Here is a 20,348-nt window from a genome sequence, read left to right as displayed (position 1 = left end):
GACAATAGTGTGAGATTTTTAACATACCCGCATCGGAAACGGACAGATCAATAAAAAAACGAAAAATTTCCCGCAACTCTGTGATGGGCAGCGGCCGGTAGTCCAGGCCGGTGCTGGGTGCTGCGAACGTCCGTCCGCGCCGCCCAAGCGCGGCCCCGGGACGCTGGGGACAGAGGCTCGAGGCGCCAGGGGAAGTCCCAGGCGACGCGGAGCAGGCGTCCGCAGTTGCCCCAGGCCGCCGCCGGAAGAGGCCGGCGCTTTGGGGGCCCGTGGCCCCTCCCCTGGGCGTGGCCCTTAGTCTCCTCGGGCCGCTTCTCCGCGAACGTTCTCTTCCTGCGCCACGCGCACCACCCACGGGCTAACAGAAAAGCCGCGGGGCCTCGCGAGTGGCACCAAGCCCGTGGCGCACCCTCAGAGGCCGGGAGGGCGGCAGGATGTGGCTCCGCTTTGCCGCAACAGGCACCACCCGCTTCTCGTTGCCGCCGCTCTTCCCCTCCTCCTCGTCCTTGGGCCCGGGCTCCGGTTCCAGCACCAAGTCTCCCGCTCTCACCCTCCTGCTTCGTGGCCGCCATGACCGCAGACACGTGAGCGCAACGGCCGTAAAACGCCGCGACGTCGCGCTTTTGCTCGCCGCCCCGCCGCCCTATCTTTGGTTTTGGTGTGTGATTGTGTTAGTTTACTCATTGATGTTTCTTCTCCCAAGTTCTTAGTTGAACGCTTAATCGTTTTTTCGTGCATGTGTTTCAAATAAATGCACTTAGGCCAAATTTATAACCCACCCGTTACAATAAATAGTGCTTACACTTCTCAGAATACTTTGTGATTTATTTTTTGTTCTTTGACCTATGAATCGAATACATTTTTTTAGTTTCAAAACAAATGGTATTTGTAAGTTTATAATTATTGTGTATATTATTTAGATCCAAGCTTTTAAACGGAGCTTCCTCTTGCACAGGAGCCTCCTCTTCTAAACGGTTACTTTGCACAGGAGCCTCCTCTTCAAACGCTATTAAGAATGAAAAAGGAGCCCTCGAGATACTGGAGATAATACTATACAACTTTATGATACAGGGGAGGAAAAAAAACCCTTTCATTCTACCCTTCATAGGTTGACTTTGGGTTCCTGTAACAAAAGACATTAAAAAGAAAAACGCATACACATCTATATAAGACATGGGAGCCTTCATAAGGAAATGAAAACCTAAAGGAGTTTGAGTCAACACTTACACAGTAAGTGGGGCAGAGTGGTAAACCGTGAGAAGGTGGTAAGATGAAGGTACCTGGGCTATGGCGCTTAATGACCAGGAAGATAAGAGTTCGTTTAACAGGATTTGTACGGATTTCTCTTGGCCTCAACTTCCCCTGGAGTGGAGTAATACCTTGTCGCTCCACTCAAGGGAGGGGTGAAGTGCCGCCCCCTAGTGATAAAAATGTCTTTCTTCCTCCAAGTTAAGGGAGGTCACCTTTTGGGAGCTTTATCTCCTTTTAGGAAAGTTAGAATGCTCTTTTTGCATCGCTATTTTTAAGTGGCTCTAACTTAATATGATAGAGTGGCACTTTTGGGGGTGGGGTTTTCTGAATGCCTTTAGTGAAATTAAATTCGAAGTTGTAGATGAAGTGGACAATTTCTTAGAAAACTAAGATATTAAGATTGGAGAAGATACAGGAAACCCCCAGAAAGCAAGTAACTGTTAAATTAAATCACAGTTGAGTATGTTACCCTCAGACAGACATCAGGCCTAAATGGTTTCAGAGGTTTTATCAAACATTGGAGGAACAGACAATCCTTGTCTTACACAAACTCTTCAAATAATAGAATAATAGAGAAAGCTACCCAATGCATTGTTGAGATTAATATAACCTTAATACCCAAAACATTGAAGGTTGATATCAGGGCATAAAAGTATGGGCTAATCTTGTTTATGAAAATAAATGCAAAATTTTAAATAAGTAGCAGATCAAACTCAGAATCGTATAGAAATTAATACATTATCACCAAGTATAGTTGATCCTAGGAGGGCAAGAAAATAGATTAATCCATTATATTAATTTAAAATTTGTGTATTGATGGGCCGCCCGGGTGGCTCAGTTGGTTAAGCATCCGACTTCAGCTCAGGTCATGATATCACGGTTTGTGGGTTCGAGCCCCACGTTGGCCTCTGTGCTGACAGCTAGCTCAGAGCCTGGAGCCTGTTTCAGATTCTGTGTCTCCCTCTCTCTCTGACCCTCCCCTGTTCACGCTGTCTCTCTCTCTCTCAGAAATAAATAAAACTAAAAAAATAAATAATAAAATTTGTGTATTGAGTGGTACCTGAGTGGCTCAGTCGTTAAGCCTCTGACTTTGGCTCATGTCATGACCTTGCAGTTCATGAGTTTGAGCCCTGTGTTGGGCTCTGTGCTGACAGAAGCCTGGATCCTGCTTCAGATTCTGTGTCTCCCTCTCACTCTGCCTCTCCTCCATTCACACCCTGTCTCTCTCTCAAAAATAAAAAGACTTTTAATTTGTGTATTGAGTTTACAGTGGGTTAAGCCCTGTTCTAGGCATTTAACAAAGTAATGGATTAAAGGAGAAAAGCCTTTTATTTCTATACAGAAATTGAGAAAGAAGAGATAATAATGTTTCTTTACCTAGAAAACCAAAGAATATCCACTCCAAACTATTACAACTAAAAAAGTTCAGCAAAGTTGCTGGATACAAGATCACCATAAAACAACAGCATTCCTACATATCAAAAATAACTAATTAGAAAACATAATTTTTCAAAAGACCATTCACAGTAGCACAAAACCTATAAAGTACCTAGGAATAGATGTAAGATAAGATATACAACAATATTTTATTATTTTCTTCATAAAGGTTTTAAAGCACATCAAAGAAAACCTGAATGATTAGAGAGATAATTCTATATTTATAGATGAGGAAACAATATTTTTCAGATGTTGGGTTTCCCAGAATTCAGTTCTAAATTCAGAATTCCAACCAAAACTTCAAAGATTTTTACAGAACTTAACAAGTAGATTCTGAAGTTTATAAGAAGGGTAAAGGGCCGAGAGCAGTCAAGACAATTTTGAAAGAAGAACAAGTTGGGTGCGAAGAATTAATTGTGTTAAGTATTAGGATTGATTAAAAAGTCACCTTAAATGAGACAGTGTGGAACTGATGCAAAGATGATAAAGAGAGCAATGAAACAAGAGAGCTCAGAAAGAGACCTCTGTGTATATGGGAACATGAAGATTTAAGGGGAGTATACGTATCAGTGAGACTGGGTGGTTCCGCTGTAGTAAGGAAGCAATCTTGCCAACAAAAGATCCCTCTGTACTAATATGGACAAGCGAACACTATATATTATTGGGTGAGCGTTAACAGAGCGACAAGCCTGAAAGGGACTATGAAGTCAGAACAGAATCATGCACATTTCATACAGGAACCAAGAAGGTTTCATGCGCAGTGCGGGGCCTGATGCAGGGCTCATTCCCGTGACCCTGGGATCATGACCTGAACTGAAATCGGGAGTCCAGACATTAACCCAACTGAGCCTTCCAAGTGCCCCAGATTGACAAAATTTTAAAGTGACTTTATGAAGTATTGTTGAAAATGTGCATGAAAGGAACTTTCATGTACTGCAGGTGGGAGTGTAAATTGGTGTGATCCCTGGGAGAGCAATTTGTTAGCATCAAATACAGTAGAAGGTGCATATTTCCTCTCTGTAGCCTTCCAAGTTTAGTATATGTCCTGCCAAAGCAAGTATATCCTACAACCTAGTGATTCCATGTGTAGGTCTATTCTCAGAGCAGTGGTTCTCCAGGTGTGTTCCAGAATTCACAGAATCAGCATCAACTGGGAAGTTGTTAGACATGGGCATTTTTAGGCCTCATCCTTGGTATACTGAATCAGAAACCTAGGGTAGGGGAGAGATAGACAGCAATCTGGTCTAAAAAGCTTTCCAAATGATTCCGATGCGTGTTTAATTTTGAGAACCACTGCCTTAGAGGAATTCTCATACAGGGCCCAGGGAGACATAGAAGACCAAGCAAGGCTTAATTTAGTGGTTTTAAAGTGTTGGGCTCTCTGGATTCCAATCCCAGCCCCACCATGTCTTGGTGCTTTAATCTGGAGAAAATGATGTAGCTTTTCTTTTTGTTAGTAACCCGTCTATGAGATGGAGGTGAATATAGTACCTTCTGCATATAGTAGCTGTGCATGAATTAATTCACACAGGGCAGTGGCTGACACAGAGTAAGCACTCCACAAATGTAGCCTCTTATTAGGGTATTTATTGCAGCCTTGCTTGTTAACAGTAAAGTATTGGAAAAAGATTTCTTAAAAATAAGACTGAAAGCAAACATGGAAAAGGATTAAAATTGGTAAAATTTTGGGTGGTGGGTATATAGGTGTTGTATCATCCCTTGTACTTTTCTGTGTTGAATATTTTGATTTTGTTTTTTTATTTATTTTTGAGAGAGAGGAGAGACAGACAGAATCCAAATCAGGCTCCAGCATAGAGCCCGATGTGGAGCTTGAACTCACGAACTCCATGTGGGGCTCGAACTCATGAACCGTGAGATCATGACATGAGCTGAAGTCATGCGCCTAACCGACTGAGCCACCCCGGCACCTCTCTACATGTTGGGTATTCTGGGAGCAAAAGAGAATAGCAGAGGGTGTCATCATTTATCTCTCCACATTTAGATTTCCACAGGAGATAGTTTAAGTAAATCATGATGTGTTCATCAAAAATATTTTCATGGGGGTGCCTGGGTGGCTCTGTCAGGTAAGCCTCTGACTGGCTCAGGTCATGATATCATGATTTGTGAATTCGAGCCTCACATCAGGCTCTGCGCTGACAGCACACAGCCTGCTTTGGGTCCTCTGTGTCTCTCTCTCTGCTCCTCCCCATCTCTCTCTCTTTCTCTCTCTCTCTCTCTCTCTGTATCTCAAAAATAAACATTAAAAAAAAAAAAAAAAGATTCCTGTAGAGGTCACTGAACTTGTGTTTTTGGCATTTCTCTTATAACTTGCGCTCCTAATATCCTATAATTCTCACCAAGTTTGAATAGCTTCTATCTTTTCCCACTTTTGTGCCTTTTTACCCATTGTCTCCTCCATATCTACTGCCCTATTCAAACTCTCCATCTTTCAAGTCCCCAGCTCAAATGCTACCTCCTTGATAAAGATGTACCTGGGTTACTGGTACATCTTTTCTGCCCCTGAATGTTCCAGACATTCATTCTATTTCTCACATAGCCCTTGCCACATTCTGCCTTATGTTAGAAGTGTTTCCCCCCTACTTTGTCTCACACTTCTTATTCAGTAGCAAATTGTCTTTTAATGGGGCAACAATTAGTATAGTCTACAAAAAATTGGAGAATGATTCAAATATTGAGTTCAGTTGACTGAGTACACACATGCTGCCCATGGAAACTGTATGGTCCAGGCTTCACTGGCCGGTGAATAGCAATTATGATGTTCTGAGTCCCCACCTTGTTGCCTAGTCAGTCATCACATGTTTTTTCCCAGAATCCCACAAACCAAATATTCTTGATAATTCTCAAATTGTGGGTCGCAGAAAAAGGTCTTTTCACTCTAGGAGTCTGGGAGAGGTGGTCTGAGAGGGTAAAGAGGCTGGCCTCTCACGTAATCAGTGCCACTGCCTGCAGTATTGCAGTGCCTCTCCTGGGCAGCTGCTGTTGACCACCGCCTACTCACTGGTGGCACCCGCTTATCCCAGGGAGCTGACCTTAGCCCCCAGGGAAGTGCATCTACTGTTCCCATAAATCATCTTTCCAAAGAGATTCCCAGGTGGAGCTGTTGGGGTTGATACACTCTGGAGTGTCCTTTCCAAAGCAAAAGGGCATGTCTGGCGCAGAGGAAAGGGGGTGGGATGGAGCAGAAAAAGCCCCACAATAAACCTGAGGTCTTTGCTTGTTCATACCTCTGGGCCCTGCAGCTTTATTAAGCCTCCTCTGCAAGCCTTCTTTCTTATTTGCAATAATTTTCCCATATTTCCGTCAGGGAACCCCTACTCCATCAGACAGGTCTGTGTTTGTTTAAACTCCAGCTTTGGAGCGAACACAGGTTCTTTCCCACAGGATTCCGTGCTTTGTATAGTGGGGGCACTAGGGTGGTCTTTCTGGGAAGACCCTTACCAGCTTGCTTCCCCAACCAAGTAACTATATCAATTGAATTAAAACTATGTAAATGTGGAAGAAACTGCACCTAAGCCCCTTCTTCAGCCTTATTGCCACCTCCAAATCTTTCCTATCTGGAAATTCTGGATCATCATTGAAATCAGCGGAAGTTGCTGACCATTCTTTGAAATGGAAGTGTTCTGACAGGACACTGATCGAGAAAACCTGTAGGGGGCGCTGTTCTCCAAAAGAACCTTGGCATTGTCCTTGTCCAAACTACCCTGTTAATAGTCTTGGCTGCCTGACTTTTTGAGCACTCTTCTGAGGATTCCATTTCTCCTGGCTTTTTATATTTCCAGCTGCCTCAGGAGGGCACCAGTCACATCTGCCAACGTGAAATAAATCTGGCCTGCCTCTTGCCTTTTAATAGTTAATCCAATTTAGATTAAATGATCTCTAGGTGAGCCCGTACTACCTTCATTTATGAGAAATGTAATTCAGTTTACTGAGTGTGTATAGGTTCTGCGTGCTTTTCTGGCTTAAAACTATTCCTTGAATTGATGTCAGCACTCAGATAACTCAAATTCTTAAATCACACAGGTCTGCCAATATTTCTTAATTCCCACAATGTTTCTGAAAGTCCATGTCATATATTATAGATGCTTGGGCCACAAGTAATAGCAGTGGTCTGAGTATTAGCTCTCTGAAGCTAGTAACTCTTCATCTCTCTACTCCTAAGTCTAGCATAATGACTCACGCTATAAGAATTTATAAGTATATATATATATATATATATGATCATCTATATCACTCTACAAGAATTCACATAGTAATTCTTATGTAGTAAGGTGATGAATGAATGGATGGATATGTGAATAAACCCAAAACTTTGAGATTTTAAAACAGTTGACTTGGAGAATAGGCAGCATAGTGTAGCTGAAGAAGAAATTCATTTTAGGAGATAAATGCATTAATAAAGGAAAGGATAACCAATGTTAACCAAATGCTCCTATAGCACTTAAAAGTGGAAACATAATTCACATAACATAAAATTTACCATTTTAAAGCATACAATTCAGTGGTTTTTAGTACATTCACAGAATCGTACAACCATCACTACTATCCAATTCCAGCATGTTTCATTACCTCCAAAACAGAGACCATGTCCCTGTTAGCAGCCCCTCCCCGCGCCCTCCAACCCCCAAGCCCTGCAACCACATCCAGTGTCCGTGGAGCTGCCCTTCCAGGACATTTCATCGGAATGGAGTCCTACAGCATGTGGCCTTTTGAGTCTGGCTTCTTTCACCTGTAATCCCATTCCACTTAACACGTCAATCTGCTAACATTTGTTTTGCTGTGTTGTGATCATTTGTTTACCTCCCTGCCTCCCATTGGACTATTAAGCATCACAAGGGCAGAAACTACGCCTTGTTTATTTCAGCATATCTCATGCAGGCTTCAGGACCCTGCACAGAGTGGACACTCGATAAATGTTTGCTTTTCTTACTCTAGTGAATCTGGTTGGTTGGTGCTGGGATGTGCCTCTGTGCACACTCGTTACATGCATAACAAAATGGAAAACCCTTTACTGCATCTAGATTGAGAGCAAAGAAGTAGATCCTTGTGGCATGAAAGGACTTGCACTGGGAGAAGTAGACATTTTCCTCATTTGGGCTGCTGCACACTTGCGTGACAGCTCAATTAACACAAGTGAGGCTGAGCAGGACTGATAACACTCTGTATCACTTACGTGGGTATATTTCAACTATATCTTTTAATTCAAATTAGTGGTTTAAAAGTTATTGAAGACGTTTTTGTAAATGAATTTATGTAAATATAATTAATATATATTTGGGGAGTGTGTGTGTTTGTGTGTGTATTTAATTTCCTGAAAATATATATATCTAATTTCCTGAGAATTAAAAATATACTATTGGGCTAATGCTAAGTTGTGATTGATCTATATCTCAAGCTGAGATTCTCTTCTAAATATGGCATATGGCAGCACTGGGCTATTCAGGACAGGTGGGACAGGAGAGGAAGGTGAAAGCCTTCCTTCCTAGAGGGAAAGAGCTCCTGCTAACTTGGCATGGCTCCTCCTTGAGGCTCTGAGACTAGAGTCAACGCATTTCCCCTGAAGGCAGCACAGGCTTTCTTGTATCATAGTTGACAAGAGCCTTGACAGAGCATCCTTGCCCTGGTCTAAGATACCAGCTTGCAGGAGTTTTGACTCGGACTCTGTGAGTTATGCAACCAAGAAAAGCATCCTTATTTCTCCTACACCGGGGCTCTGGCCACGTAGTTCCTTCTCCTTGGGCTGCTCCACTCCTTTCTCAATCAGGTGAATTTTTACTCCTCTTTTACAGTTGAGTCCAAACTTCATGTCCTCTGATGCCTGCCTTGTCTTTCCTATTCAGAATTAATTTCTCTAACTTTCTGTGTTTCTATAGGACTTGGTTCAGATTTCCATAGCATTGGAGGTTTAGAAAAAATACAAATAGTGCATGCTAGTTAAAAAGTTGCCCCCTCTCTAGAAGTGGTCTTTGCTTATAAATTTGGGCATACATACTTCTATAATTTTTCCTCTGTGTATGTGTCACATTCTTTTTATAAAAATGGAGATTGTTTATAGTTCTTATACCGAAACTTGCTTTTCTCACATAGCAATAAATTATGGAGACTCATATATGTCCATATATATATGTATATATATATATATATACCTCATCCTTTATTCCATTTGGATGTACTATTATTTAATTATTGGTAGACATTTAGATGGTCTCTAATGTTCTATAGTGGACGGCTGTGCACCTGTCTTTATGACTTGGACAGAAGGACAGAATTCCATAAGCACAATTATAGTGGGACAATGGGGTTGTATCCTAAGCATTTAATTCCAAATGTGCCTCCTCTCCTATAGCCTCTTGAGGACACGGACATACTGTTATATTTATTTGTGTATCTCCTCCCCCCCATTAGCATTGTGCCTGGAACATTTTAACTGCACAATAAATGTTGAGTAATTGAATGAATGAGTGAATAAATGAATAATAATGGAAAGTTGTGATGCTCAAAAAATGAGTCACATAAACATTCTTAATTTCATATTCAGCTCCTCTACTCCATAGTTATGAGTGACCTGATGTTTTCATGTGGACACAGCATGGCTACTGAGATTTCCCCCTATCCTAGGGTAGATACCACTGTTATTTAGAGCTGACACTATGGAGAGGTCAAAAGACTTATTTTAGCACTAATTTAGGGGCTAGTTTCTGTTGTTATGAGGCTGCCACCTGCACCCACTATTGGCTGTAATTTCCAAAAAATATTTTTAACATTTACTACCCACTTGGTGGAATGGGAAACATAGGAGAATACTGTGTGTGTGTGTGGCATGTAGGAATTTGCAGAGACACGTTTTAGTAGGAGGTAGGATTTCCTTTCATATTTGTGTTGCCCTCCTTACTTCTGGATAACATAAGCTCCTCCTACCTTGACCTCCTCCTCCAGTCACTCCCCACCGTAATGCATCTTGCTTATCACTGCAAGATGGATTTTCCTAAAATTCTCCTTTCCCAAATCTTTAATGATCCCCATTTCATAAATCATTCAGGGCCTCACTGGTGTGACCTCAGTCTATCTTTTGAATTATATCTCCCATACCTCACCTTCCTAGCTACTCAATTCAAACTAAGTAATCTGTTTTTCTCTATTCCCTAAATACATCTTGGGCTGTCCTGTTTCAGAATTCTTGACCATGCACTTCCTTTAGTCTTGACAAGTCTTCATTTTTCTCCTCTCACCCAAATTCTTAAAGATTCATCCAAGTCCTTCCCTGGTAGGAAACTTCAAACCTGTTCCGGGACTCATGTGGTCCCTCCTCTCCTCTAAACTGCGTGGGACACTCTGTCAACCTCACTTCCTTTATCTCTAATCAGGTCAGTCTTCAACCCTGCTAGCATGGTTGTCTGGAGTTATTTTTCATCTCTTCATTGTTTTGTGTCTTTGCCTGTACTTAATGTTTTATCTTCCCCAAATACAGTGTAAGTTCTGGAAGGGAGATGTCCTGTCCCAGGTCTGCATTCACAGAGGCCTTAGTACATGTTTGCCCCTTACTTGAATGGATTAGCATTCTGTTTCTCTGGAATCTATGAAGAGACCCAGGTCCAGGCTGTTGTTTGTTTGTTGTTTTTGTTTTTAAATTCCAGTAGAGTTAACAAAGAGTGTTGTATTAGTTTCAGGTATACAGTATAATGATTCAGCCGTTCCATACATCACTGGTTTCTCATCACAAGTGCCCTCCTTAATCCCTATCACTTATTTCACCTGTCCCCCCACTCCTATCCCTCTGGTAACCATCAGTTTGTTCTCGATAGTCAAGAGTCTGTTTCTTGGCTTCTCTCTCTCTCTTTAAACCTTTGCTCATTTGTTTTGTTTCTGAAATTCCACATATGAGTGAAATCCTATGTCTTTCTCTGACTTATTTCACTTAGCATTATACTCTTTATCTCTGTTTGTGTCATTGCAGATGGCAGGATTTCATTCCTTTTTATGGCTGAGTCATACTCCATTGTATATACATACACCACGTCTTTATCCATTCATCTGTTACTGGACACTCGGGCTGGTTTCATAATAGCCAAATTATAATTGGCTATTGTAAATAATGCTGCTATAAACATAGCAGTCCATGTATCCTTTTGAATTAGTGTCTGTATTTTTTGGGTAAAAAGTAGTAGTGTGATTGATTACTGAATCAATCGTAAGGTACTTCACTTCTATTTTTAACTTTTTGAGGAACCGCCATATTGTTTTCCATAGTGGCTGTACCAGTTTGTATTTCCACCAGCAGTGCACAAGTTTCTTTTTTCTTCACATGCTTGCCAAAACTTGTTGTTTCTTGTGTTGTTGATATTAGCCATTCTGATTGGTGTGAGCTGATAACCTCATTGTATTTTTGATGTGCATTTCCCCGACAAGTGATGCTGAGCTGCTCTTCATGTGTCTGTTGGCCATGTGTATGTCTTCTTTAGAAAATGTCTGTTTCTGTTTTCTGCCCATTTTTAAATTGGATTATTTGTCTTTTGGTGTCCAGGCCATTGTTCTATGAACTATAAGATGTAACCTTTTCTTTCTTTTCTTCTTTTAGCCATACTTCCCATTGCCTCCAGCTGCTGCACTGAGGTTTCACGCCATATCTCCAGACGGCTTCTGGAGAGAGTGAATTTATGTCGAATTCAGAGAGCTGATGGGGATTGTGACTTGGCTGCTGTCATGTGAGTGCCCTGCCTCAGGGAGGTCTAAATCTGTCCAGTGACCATTTGTCGGCCAGTAAGCAATAGGTTGAGAAGGCTTTGCCTGATGTGCAACATACAGTCATTCAAACAAGGGAGGGAAGAATAAACACTCCACCTTTCTGGTGCCAGGCTCCCTGGAGAGAGCACACAGTCTGTCAGTACTGGCATGTTTAGAGCCCACACTGGCCTCCGTGGCCCCCACCACAGTGCTGTTATTCAGGACAGATACCTTCTGGGCAATGTGCATGGCTGTCCTAAACACAGCTAGGGACATTCTGAGGAAAAGAACAAACCAAACAAAAAAAACCAGAAGGTGACTCTATTTTATTGTGGCTTTAACTGTAGCTTTTTCCGGGCAAGTATATGAATTGCTGTCATTTTTACCCTCTGAATTCATCAGGGGTGTATACAAGGTTCAAAGAAAAGTATAGAAAAGACCATGACGAGATACCACCTCACACCTGTCAGAATGGCTAAAATTAACAACAGAGGAAATAACAGATGTTGGTGAGGTTGTAGAGAAATGGGAACCCTCTTGCACTGCTGGTGGGAATGCAAATTGGTGCAGCCAGTCTGCAAAACAGTGTGGAGGTTCCTCAGAAAATTAAAAATAGAGCTACCCTATGGCCCAGCAATTGCACTCCTAGGTATTTATCCAAAGATATAAAAATACAGATTTGAAGGGGCACATGCACCCCAGTATTATAGCAGCATTGTCAACAATAGCCAAACTATGGAAAGAGCCCAGATGTCCATTGACTGATGAACAGATAAAGAAGATATGGTACATATACAATGGAATATTACTTGGCCATCAAAAGGAATAAAATCTTGCCATTTGCAACAATGGGGATGGAACTAGAATGTGGTCCGCTAAGTGAAATTAGTCGGTCAGAGAAAGACAAATATATGATGTCACTCATAAGTGGAATTTAAGAAACAAAACAGGTGAACAAAGGGGAAGGGAAAAAAAAGAGAGGGAAGCAAACCATAAGAGACTCTTAACTATAGAGAACAAACTGAGGGTTTGTGGAGGGAGTTGGGTAGGGGATGGGCTAAATGGATACGGAGAGCACTTGTGATGAGCGCTTACATACACTGGGTGATGAGTCACTAAATTCTACTCCTGAAACCAATACAGCATTGTATATTAACTAACTAGAATTTAAATAAAAACCTGAAAAAACAGGGCACCGGGGTGGCTCAGTTGGTTAAGCGTCCAACTTTAGTTCAGGTCATGAGCTCACGGTTTGCGATTTGAGCCCCGCATTGGGCTCTGTTCAGAGCCTGGAGCCTGCTTCAGATTCTGTGTTCCTCTCTCTCCCCACTCCCACACTCACACTCTGTGTGTATCTCTCTCCCCAAAATAAATAAAAATTAAAAAAAAATTTTTTTAACTTGAAAAAACGAACAGAAGTATAGAGGTGTCTGTACCTGTCACATGCAGCCAAGCGCAAATGTTCATCTCTGCTCTTGATTCTGAGCTGTTGGCTCATGGTGAACCCTTTCACCCCTACCTCTGGCTCAGTTATTAAATATTTTAGATTTCTGCGTTCTTCATGTCTTCATAGAAACTTTAAAACCTGAAATGCACTGGTATTTAACAAATCTGGGTTCTGACAACAATGCTGCGAGGAAGGCTTAAATTATCTCCATGTTACGCAGGATAAAGCTGTGGCTGAGGAGAGCATCAGGTTAACCTGGGTGACATACAGCTAGAGAATGGCGGAGATGGATGTGAGCCAGGTCTTCTCATTCAGAACACCACATACCTCAAAGATCTCTCAAAAGTGATGATGGAACCAGCCATAAAATGCTCTCTCCAAACTTCATTGATTCTGCACCTTCAAGTCATAACCACAGCACATTAGGCATCTCCCTGTGTGCTGGTTTTAATACCACTTATGGCTGTAGGGGATGCTAATGAGCCATTTGGTACCCCCTTCTTTGAGCTCCAGATAAGCCCATTGCTTAGGCCTGAGTGCCTGAGTCACTGAGAAGCCTCTTTATTTATTAAATGAATTCGACAAATAGTCATTGATTAACATTTATGTACCAAGCACCGTTCTTGGGGATGGTGCTTGTGCTGGGGATGCAGCAGTGACCGAATAGACTATGCCTCCTACAGTCCCCAGTGACTCTATTCCACTGGGTCTTACAGACCATTCTCTGAGATTTAAGATCCGTTTTTTCCCTTTCAGAGGAATCCATCCATTACCCAACCTTGAAAAACACTGCTCCATGACAGGATTCTTAGAAATTCAGAGGAAGAGGGGTGCCTGGGTGGTTTAGTCAGTTAAGCGTCCTACTGTTGATTTTGGCTCAGGTCTTGATCTCATGGTTCATGGGAAGGAGTCCTGCATCAGGCTCTGTACTGTCAGCACAGATTCTAGGATTCTCTCTCTCCCACTCTTCTCTCTGCCCCTCTCCTGCCCTCAAAAAAAAAAAAAAAAAATTGAAAAGCACTTGATTTTAATTAAAGGGAAACTATGAAACCAGTCGCATGGATCTAAAAATACTTGGGACACCTGGGTGGCTCAGTCGGTTAAGCCTCTAACTTCAGCTCAGGTCATGATTTCACAGTTTGTGGGTTCAAGCACTAGGTTGGGTTCTGTACTGACTCAGAGCAGTACAGGCTCAGAGCCTGGAGCCTGCTTCAGATTCTCTCTCTCTCTCTTTCTCTCTCTCTCTTTCTGTCTCTCTCTGCCCCTCCCCTGCTTGTTCTCTCTCTCTCCTCAAAAACAAATAAACATTAAAAAAATTAATAAATAAAAATACTTTGTTAACGTACAGGTTCATAAATTGGCCTCTCTGAGCTATAAGACAACTGAAAAATAGAGTAGTTATGACCTCATCTCAAATAAGATGAGATTTGACTAAGTCATATTTTTAAATCATAAAATTACAGATCTTCATTGTTGTTTTTCTGACATTCAACATAGATAAAAGTTCTCTTGTTTTCAAATTGTTTTAATACAGAGGATGTCTTTACTTATCTAATATGTAGTCCCTTCACTCTGAGTGTATAGGTTTGAGACAGTAGTTTAGATGCAGAAAACGTTGCAAGTGTTGGCAGTGTCACTCCCAAAAAGTATGTATTATTACCCGCAACTAACTAATATAAATTAGCTTATAGTGGACTCACTAGATTTCTTTCCTTTTCCTTTTCTGCCTAGAATAGATCCTTTATTTCACACCCTATAAATGATCATTGTAATTTTTGTTCTCTGAGAGAGGAGTTTGTTTAAATCCCTCTACAGTGATTCATTAAAGAGCCTCTGGCTTATTTCTAAACATAAATACAGTGCAAAGTTGTTTATCTTGGGCAGAGGGCTGAGGTTTTGAAGCTCCCAGATACTATCTGTTGGGAAGAAAACATGGGGTTGTTAAAGTTATCTGGGAGGCTTGCGTACTTTTTCAGAAGTGATTGTTGAGTAGTTATTGTGCTCAGGGGAAAGGGGAAAGAAAAAAGGTTTAGGGAACAATCCCAGGTTTAATCTCTGTGGCAGGGCCAACCCTGTGGTCCATTGGCCTGTCCCTAGCTACTCTCTTTTGGGCAAAAGAATCAGGGGATCAGCTTTATGGTTCCTTAGAGCCCAAACTCTCCACCCAGGAGTGCACCACGAGGCGGGGCAATGCCTATCAGAATACCGTGGAGTTGGGGGCGAATGACGGAGTGTGGAATAGGCTGCCTCCTTGTCTAGCATGATTGCCTCGTCTCTTTGTATCCTGACGGAATTCACAGGGGATAGAGTGCAGGTGAAAGCAGTCTTCACACTTCAAGGTTTGAAAACATCATAGCATCTTGAATTTGGGAGCTGTGTTCTGGTAGCCGACCTTTTCCCATTGTATTACATTGAGAGTTGAGGCTCCACTGGGAAGGCCTTTGAAAAGGGTCCTGGGGTGCCTGGGTGGCTTAGTCAGTTAAGTGGCCAACTCTTGATTTCTGCCCAGGTCACGATCTCACGGTCTGTGAGTTCAAGCCTTGCATCAGGCTCTGTGCTCATAGTGTGGAGCCTGCTTTGGATCCTCTGTCTCCCTCTGTCTGCTCCTCCCCCCACTCGCTCTCTTGCTTGCTCTCTCTCTCTCTCTCTCAAAAAAATAAATGTTTAAAAAAATTTTTTTAAAGAAAACGGTGCTGCACAGCAGCTACTGCTGCCTGTTTTCCTGGTGCTCTGCACCTCCCCAGGCCTCTGTCTGCGTTGCCCCGTCTGGTGCTCACTTCAGCCCCAGGGCCTGTGCCCGTCCTGGGAGCGCCCGTTCCTCACGGAGCCGGGGAGCCGAGTGCCACTTCCCTCCTGCATACCCTGTGGGCTAACGTGATTGTCCGTGGAGCCTTTCTCCACTGGATGTCTGCTCACGTCCTTGCCGACACTGCACGGAAGGGAGAGAGCGGTAGTCCTTTGGGAAAGATAGGAGCTTCGAGTCTTTCTAGTTCCTCCACTGCATGCTACAGCCAGGTTCTCACTCACCACAGCCAAAGGGAAAGCAGCTAGCCACAGTGAGGGGGAGCTTTCCTTTGGAAGACCTCCCATTGTAATGCACTTGGAGAATGTATTGTCTTCCTATCAAGAAGCCTCACTTCTTTCAAATTAATATTCCCACGTGCCAGCTTGATTATACTTTAGCTCATTCAGACCTTGTCCCAACTCTCCTGTCATTTCAAGAGTCCCCACATTAGCAGATGATCCTCCTAGGTCATCTGGGGAAATGGCTGCCTCCTCTCTATCCCCCGTTTTTTTCTCCCAATAACAGGGCAGGGGGTTCAGATGATCCAGACACAGAAGTGTTGTATATGTAGAGCCAGCAGGAAGTGTGACATTTAACAAGAGTTAGATGATACCTGGTGGGAAGTTAAAAGTCACAAAATGTTTTGTCACAAGAAATTCTTCCAGTTATCAGAAACTGAACGCTGTTTTAGGGTTCTCCCACCCCAAGGTCAAGATGATTATGAAAACATTTGAGATGGGGTATAGATCTATAGTATAATAAAATGTTAACAAATGGCTCGATGCTTTCTTGGAGCCCCTGACACCGTTGCTCATCTTACTGAAACTTTTCTCCTTTGGCCTCCATTGCCCTAAACTTTTCTGATTCCCCTCTTTTACTAAATGCTCTTCCTTAGCTGTTCTTAACTCCTCTTGCTCTTTCTCATCCTTAAATATAGATATGTCCCCAGTTCTTCTTTCCAAAGAGTTTTCGCTTTGTATCTTTAGTTTTCGTACCTGCTGTCATGGCTTCAAGTATTTGCTATAAGAGAACTACCCCATAACCACCCACCTCTTTATATCTGATTACTCTCCTAAAGGCAGACTTCCTTTTTTTTTTTTTTTTTTTTTTTGCCTGTGGGCCATTTTACGAGCACCTTATGCTAGCACATCCCAAAGGGGAACTTTTGATTTCCTGCCCAGAAGCTTCACCTGACCCCAACATCCATCCAGGCTTCCGGGAATGGAATTTCAAACTCACCTTCAAACCCTTTCTCTCCCTCATCTTCCAGCGTTGGATGAGTTGATAAGTTGGTTTTATATGATTTTCCAGTTCTCTCATGTTTGGTATTCTTGTTCTGTTTCTACTGTCCCCACCCAGTTCAGGTCACCATTGTATTCTGCAGTAGCCCTTTCTTTCCTTTTTAATTTTTAAAAAATGTTCATTTATTTATTTATTTATTTATTTTAAATGTTTTATTTATTTCTAGGAGAGAGAGAGAGAGAGAGCGTGAGCAGGGGAGGGTCAGAGAGAGAGGGAGTCACAGACTGAAACAGGCTCCAGGCTCTGAGCTGGCAGTCAGCACAGAGCCCGACGCGGGGCTCGAACCCACGAACCGCGAGATCATGACCCAAGCGAAAGTCGGACGCTTAACCGACTAAGCCACCCAGGCGCCCCAAAATGTTCATTTATTTTTAAAAGAGAGACAGACAGAGTGTGAGAAGGGGAGGGACAGAGAGAGAAACAGACACAGAATCTTAAGCAGGCTCAAGGCTCAGAGCTGTCAGCACAGAGCCTGAAGGGGGGCTTGAACTCAGCAACTACAAGATCATGACTTGAGCTGAAGTTGGACGGTTAACTGCTCAAGTGACTGAGCCACCCAGACGCCCCTGCAGTAGCCCTTTAAATGGTTTCTTTCTATTCTTTTCCTACTTTCACCTTTACTACATACTGTTCTGAGAGAAATCTGCGTCCAGTCCCTATCACCTCCTTTCTTGAACATCCTCTCTCTTCTCACTGCCTACCAGATAAAGTTTAAATTCTCTAACGTGCCCATCCACTGGCTGTAATGTATGTTTCCAGCCTTCTTTCTCATCACTTGCCATGCTTTATCCAGGCCATGTCCTGTGCCCTAAACATGCTCCCTCCTTCCTGCCTCTGCACAACATTTTAAAAATTATTATCAAAATGGTAACAAATGCCTAGAACATTTTAGTCGTTTGCTTTGTTGAAAACAAAACCAGACTGTTTTGAACAATTTTCACTTCATCTCTGTAACTACTGAATTCCTACTGTGAATGAGGTCTTTTCAAGGAAATTCCAGACTATTCCTCTTTCAAGGAGCATAACGCCATAGGACAAGGAGAAGTTTTGAAACAAAAACTCAAAGAACAGCGTAAGTTAAGTGCCAGAAGAGAGGTAATGCTGCGACTCAAAGGAAAAAAGAGCATTTAGCTGAGAGAATCTAGAAAAACTCTATGGAGCTGTTTGAGATGGGCACTGAGGTGTGAATTGGTTTCGGTGGGTGAAACTTGGGGTCAGGAAAGACCCTTGCTTTCACTACTTTCCCTCATTCCTTCTTTCTTCCTCCTCCTCCCTGTCCCAGTTCCCCTCCTCCCTCCCCCTCCTCCCTCCCCTCCCTCCCCTCTCTCCCCTCCTCAGATTCCTTCTCCCATTAATACTGATGTTCGAGGAACCCAGGCAGAGGTATAGTAAAGATTCATCCCGGTGGTAGTCAACTTGACGATTCAGTCTTTAAAAATACTAAAGACTAAAAGTGGGAACTGCCTAGAAGTCACTAAAGTTTTACTGACTCGCACTTTCCATCAGTGATTTTTGTTTTCCCTTCTGGCAGCCTTCACGTCCGGCGCAGGAGGCTCTGCGTCAGCCCGCACAGTCACGTCATTAAGCAGTGGATGAAAGAACAAGCGGCCAAGAAGAGCGCTAAAGGCAACCTCTGCCACAGGAAGAGCCAGGCCGGCAAGGGCAACAGTAAAGGGGCGCGTCACGGGAAACCCGAAACCCGTGGCCATCAGACTCCTTATTAAAGCGTTTACAAGTGAATCCACGTGGACAATTCCTGAAGTGAACTTGGCCATCGGTTGCTTATAAATGTATCACGTGAATGTTCCTTATTGGGAGACAACAGGGCAGAACAAAATATGTTTTTTAAAGGAGCAATTATACAGGATACAAATGTAGCCAATAATATACTCATCTGAAAATGAAATGAAAAGATAACACTTACCTTCACATAATGTTTTAAGAGCAGCATACAGATAGAATTTCTCCAACATTTTTATTGGAAAGGTTTGCAAACCTACAGAAAAGTTGAAAGATTAGCACAATAAACACTCGTATACTTTTCGCCTAGATTAATAATCGTTAATACGTTGCCACATTTGTTTTTTTTTCCTCTCTTTGTGTGTATAAAACGTTTTATATATAAATATGTAATTGTTTTGCTAAACCATTTGAAAACAACTTGCAAACATCATGATACTTCTAATTTTTTTTTAGTGTTACAACTTGACATCCCTTAATAAAGACATTTTGTATATAATCACGTTATCAGGTTTATGCTTAAAAAAATTAACAAGTGCACCTCATATATATGTATTCCACCTCTGAATTTCCCCCATTTCCAGAGCATAAATTAAAAAAATTTTTTTTAATGTTTATTAATTTTTGAGAGATAGAGTGCAAGAGGGGGAGGGGCAGAAAGAGAGGAGACACAGTCTGAAGGAGGCTCCAGGCTCTGAGCTGTCAGCACAGAGCCCGACGCGGGGCCCAAACCCACAGACTGAGAGATCATGACTTGAGCCAAAATCCGACGCTCAATCGACTGAGCCACCCAGGGGCCTCTCAGAGCATAAATTTTGTATAGGTTTCTTAATCAAGCTCACATATTGCAATTAATGTTTACACTTCTTTAGTATATTTTACTAGAAGAAAATCTCTACCTTTTTTTCCTTTGGCACAAACTTGTTAAAAGAGTCTTCCCATGGCACAGACTTGTTAAAAGAGTCTAGTGCAGAATCTGTTCCACATTCGGGGTTAGGCTGTTTCCTCACAACCACATTCAGGTTCAACATTTTCAGTAGGAAAAAATGCTTTCTATGTGAATTTGTATATTTCTTATTGCATTATTTAGAGTGTATAAACATTGGAGTTCATTTTCTACATAGAAAAGTTTTAGCTGAGTATCACTTTAATATCACATCTAGTTTGAGTAACGGCTGTTGTTTGGATTGATAAATTCTGATGCTGGAAAAAAAAGCCTGCTTTGCTCAGGAAGCCATCATCCTCCCACGGTGAGTTCTTGGATCACTAGGGAGGGGTCCCGAGTTGGAACCCATGTGGGATGACTTTACACTCTCCTCAATAAGGAGCCTATACCTTTTAACTCCTGGCCCACGTCTCCCACACCTTGTGGGTGGGTCCCACTGTATCGCTCATCTTTTGGCCTCCTTGCCGTCCACAAAGACTTCCAGATGCAGAGTAAGACCTAGTTTTAATAAATAGCCATCAGATGGCAGGAACACAGTGTCCGTTTCGCCAGGCGTCAGTTGTCCTGTGCCTCCCCGCAGGCCAGTTCCAAGCAGTGGTGTTGCCAGGCTGACTTGGAGGTGATAATGGGTCACACGGAAGCGCTGGGCCTGATGCAGGTTAAAATATCAAATGGCCGCCGACTAATTCCCCTCATGGACA

The 20,348-nt window shown here is 42.5% G+C and overlaps 1 protein-coding gene across 2 annotated transcripts; it reads left to right on the top strand.

Annotated features, from left to right (window-relative positions):
- The first annotated feature begins 292 nt into the window (after positions 1–292).
- CCL28 (C-C motif chemokine ligand 28) lies at positions 293–19,200 on the top strand. Of its 2 annotated transcripts, none has more exons than XM_039234137.1 (2): positions 293–658; positions 18,493–19,200. In XM_039234137.1, the coding sequence occupies exons 1-2, from the start codon at positions 435–437 to the stop codon at positions 18,683–18,685; spliced, it is 417 nt and encodes a 138-aa protein (XP_039090068.1). In that variant the 5' UTR covers positions 293–434; the 3' UTR covers positions 18,686–19,200. The 2 variants fall into 2 exon arrangements, with proteins under 2 accessions (XP_039090068.1, XP_039090069.1); XM_039234138.1 differs by lacking the exon at positions 18,493–19,200 and adding an exon at positions 11,282–11,366.
- Positions 19,201–20,348: the final 1,148 nt, after the last annotated feature.

The sequence above is a fragment of the Hyaena hyaena genome, unplaced genomic scaffold (assembly GCF_003009895.1).
Source record: "Hyaena hyaena isolate Hyena2069 unplaced genomic scaffold, ASM300989v1 scaffold_83, whole genome shotgun sequence".
NCBI classification, from domain to species: domain Eukaryota; kingdom Metazoa; phylum Chordata; class Mammalia; order Carnivora; family Hyaenidae; genus Hyaena; species Hyaena hyaena.
The sequence above is the reverse complement of the archived record's forward strand: the minus strand, read 5'-3'. Positions and strand labels throughout refer to the sequence as shown.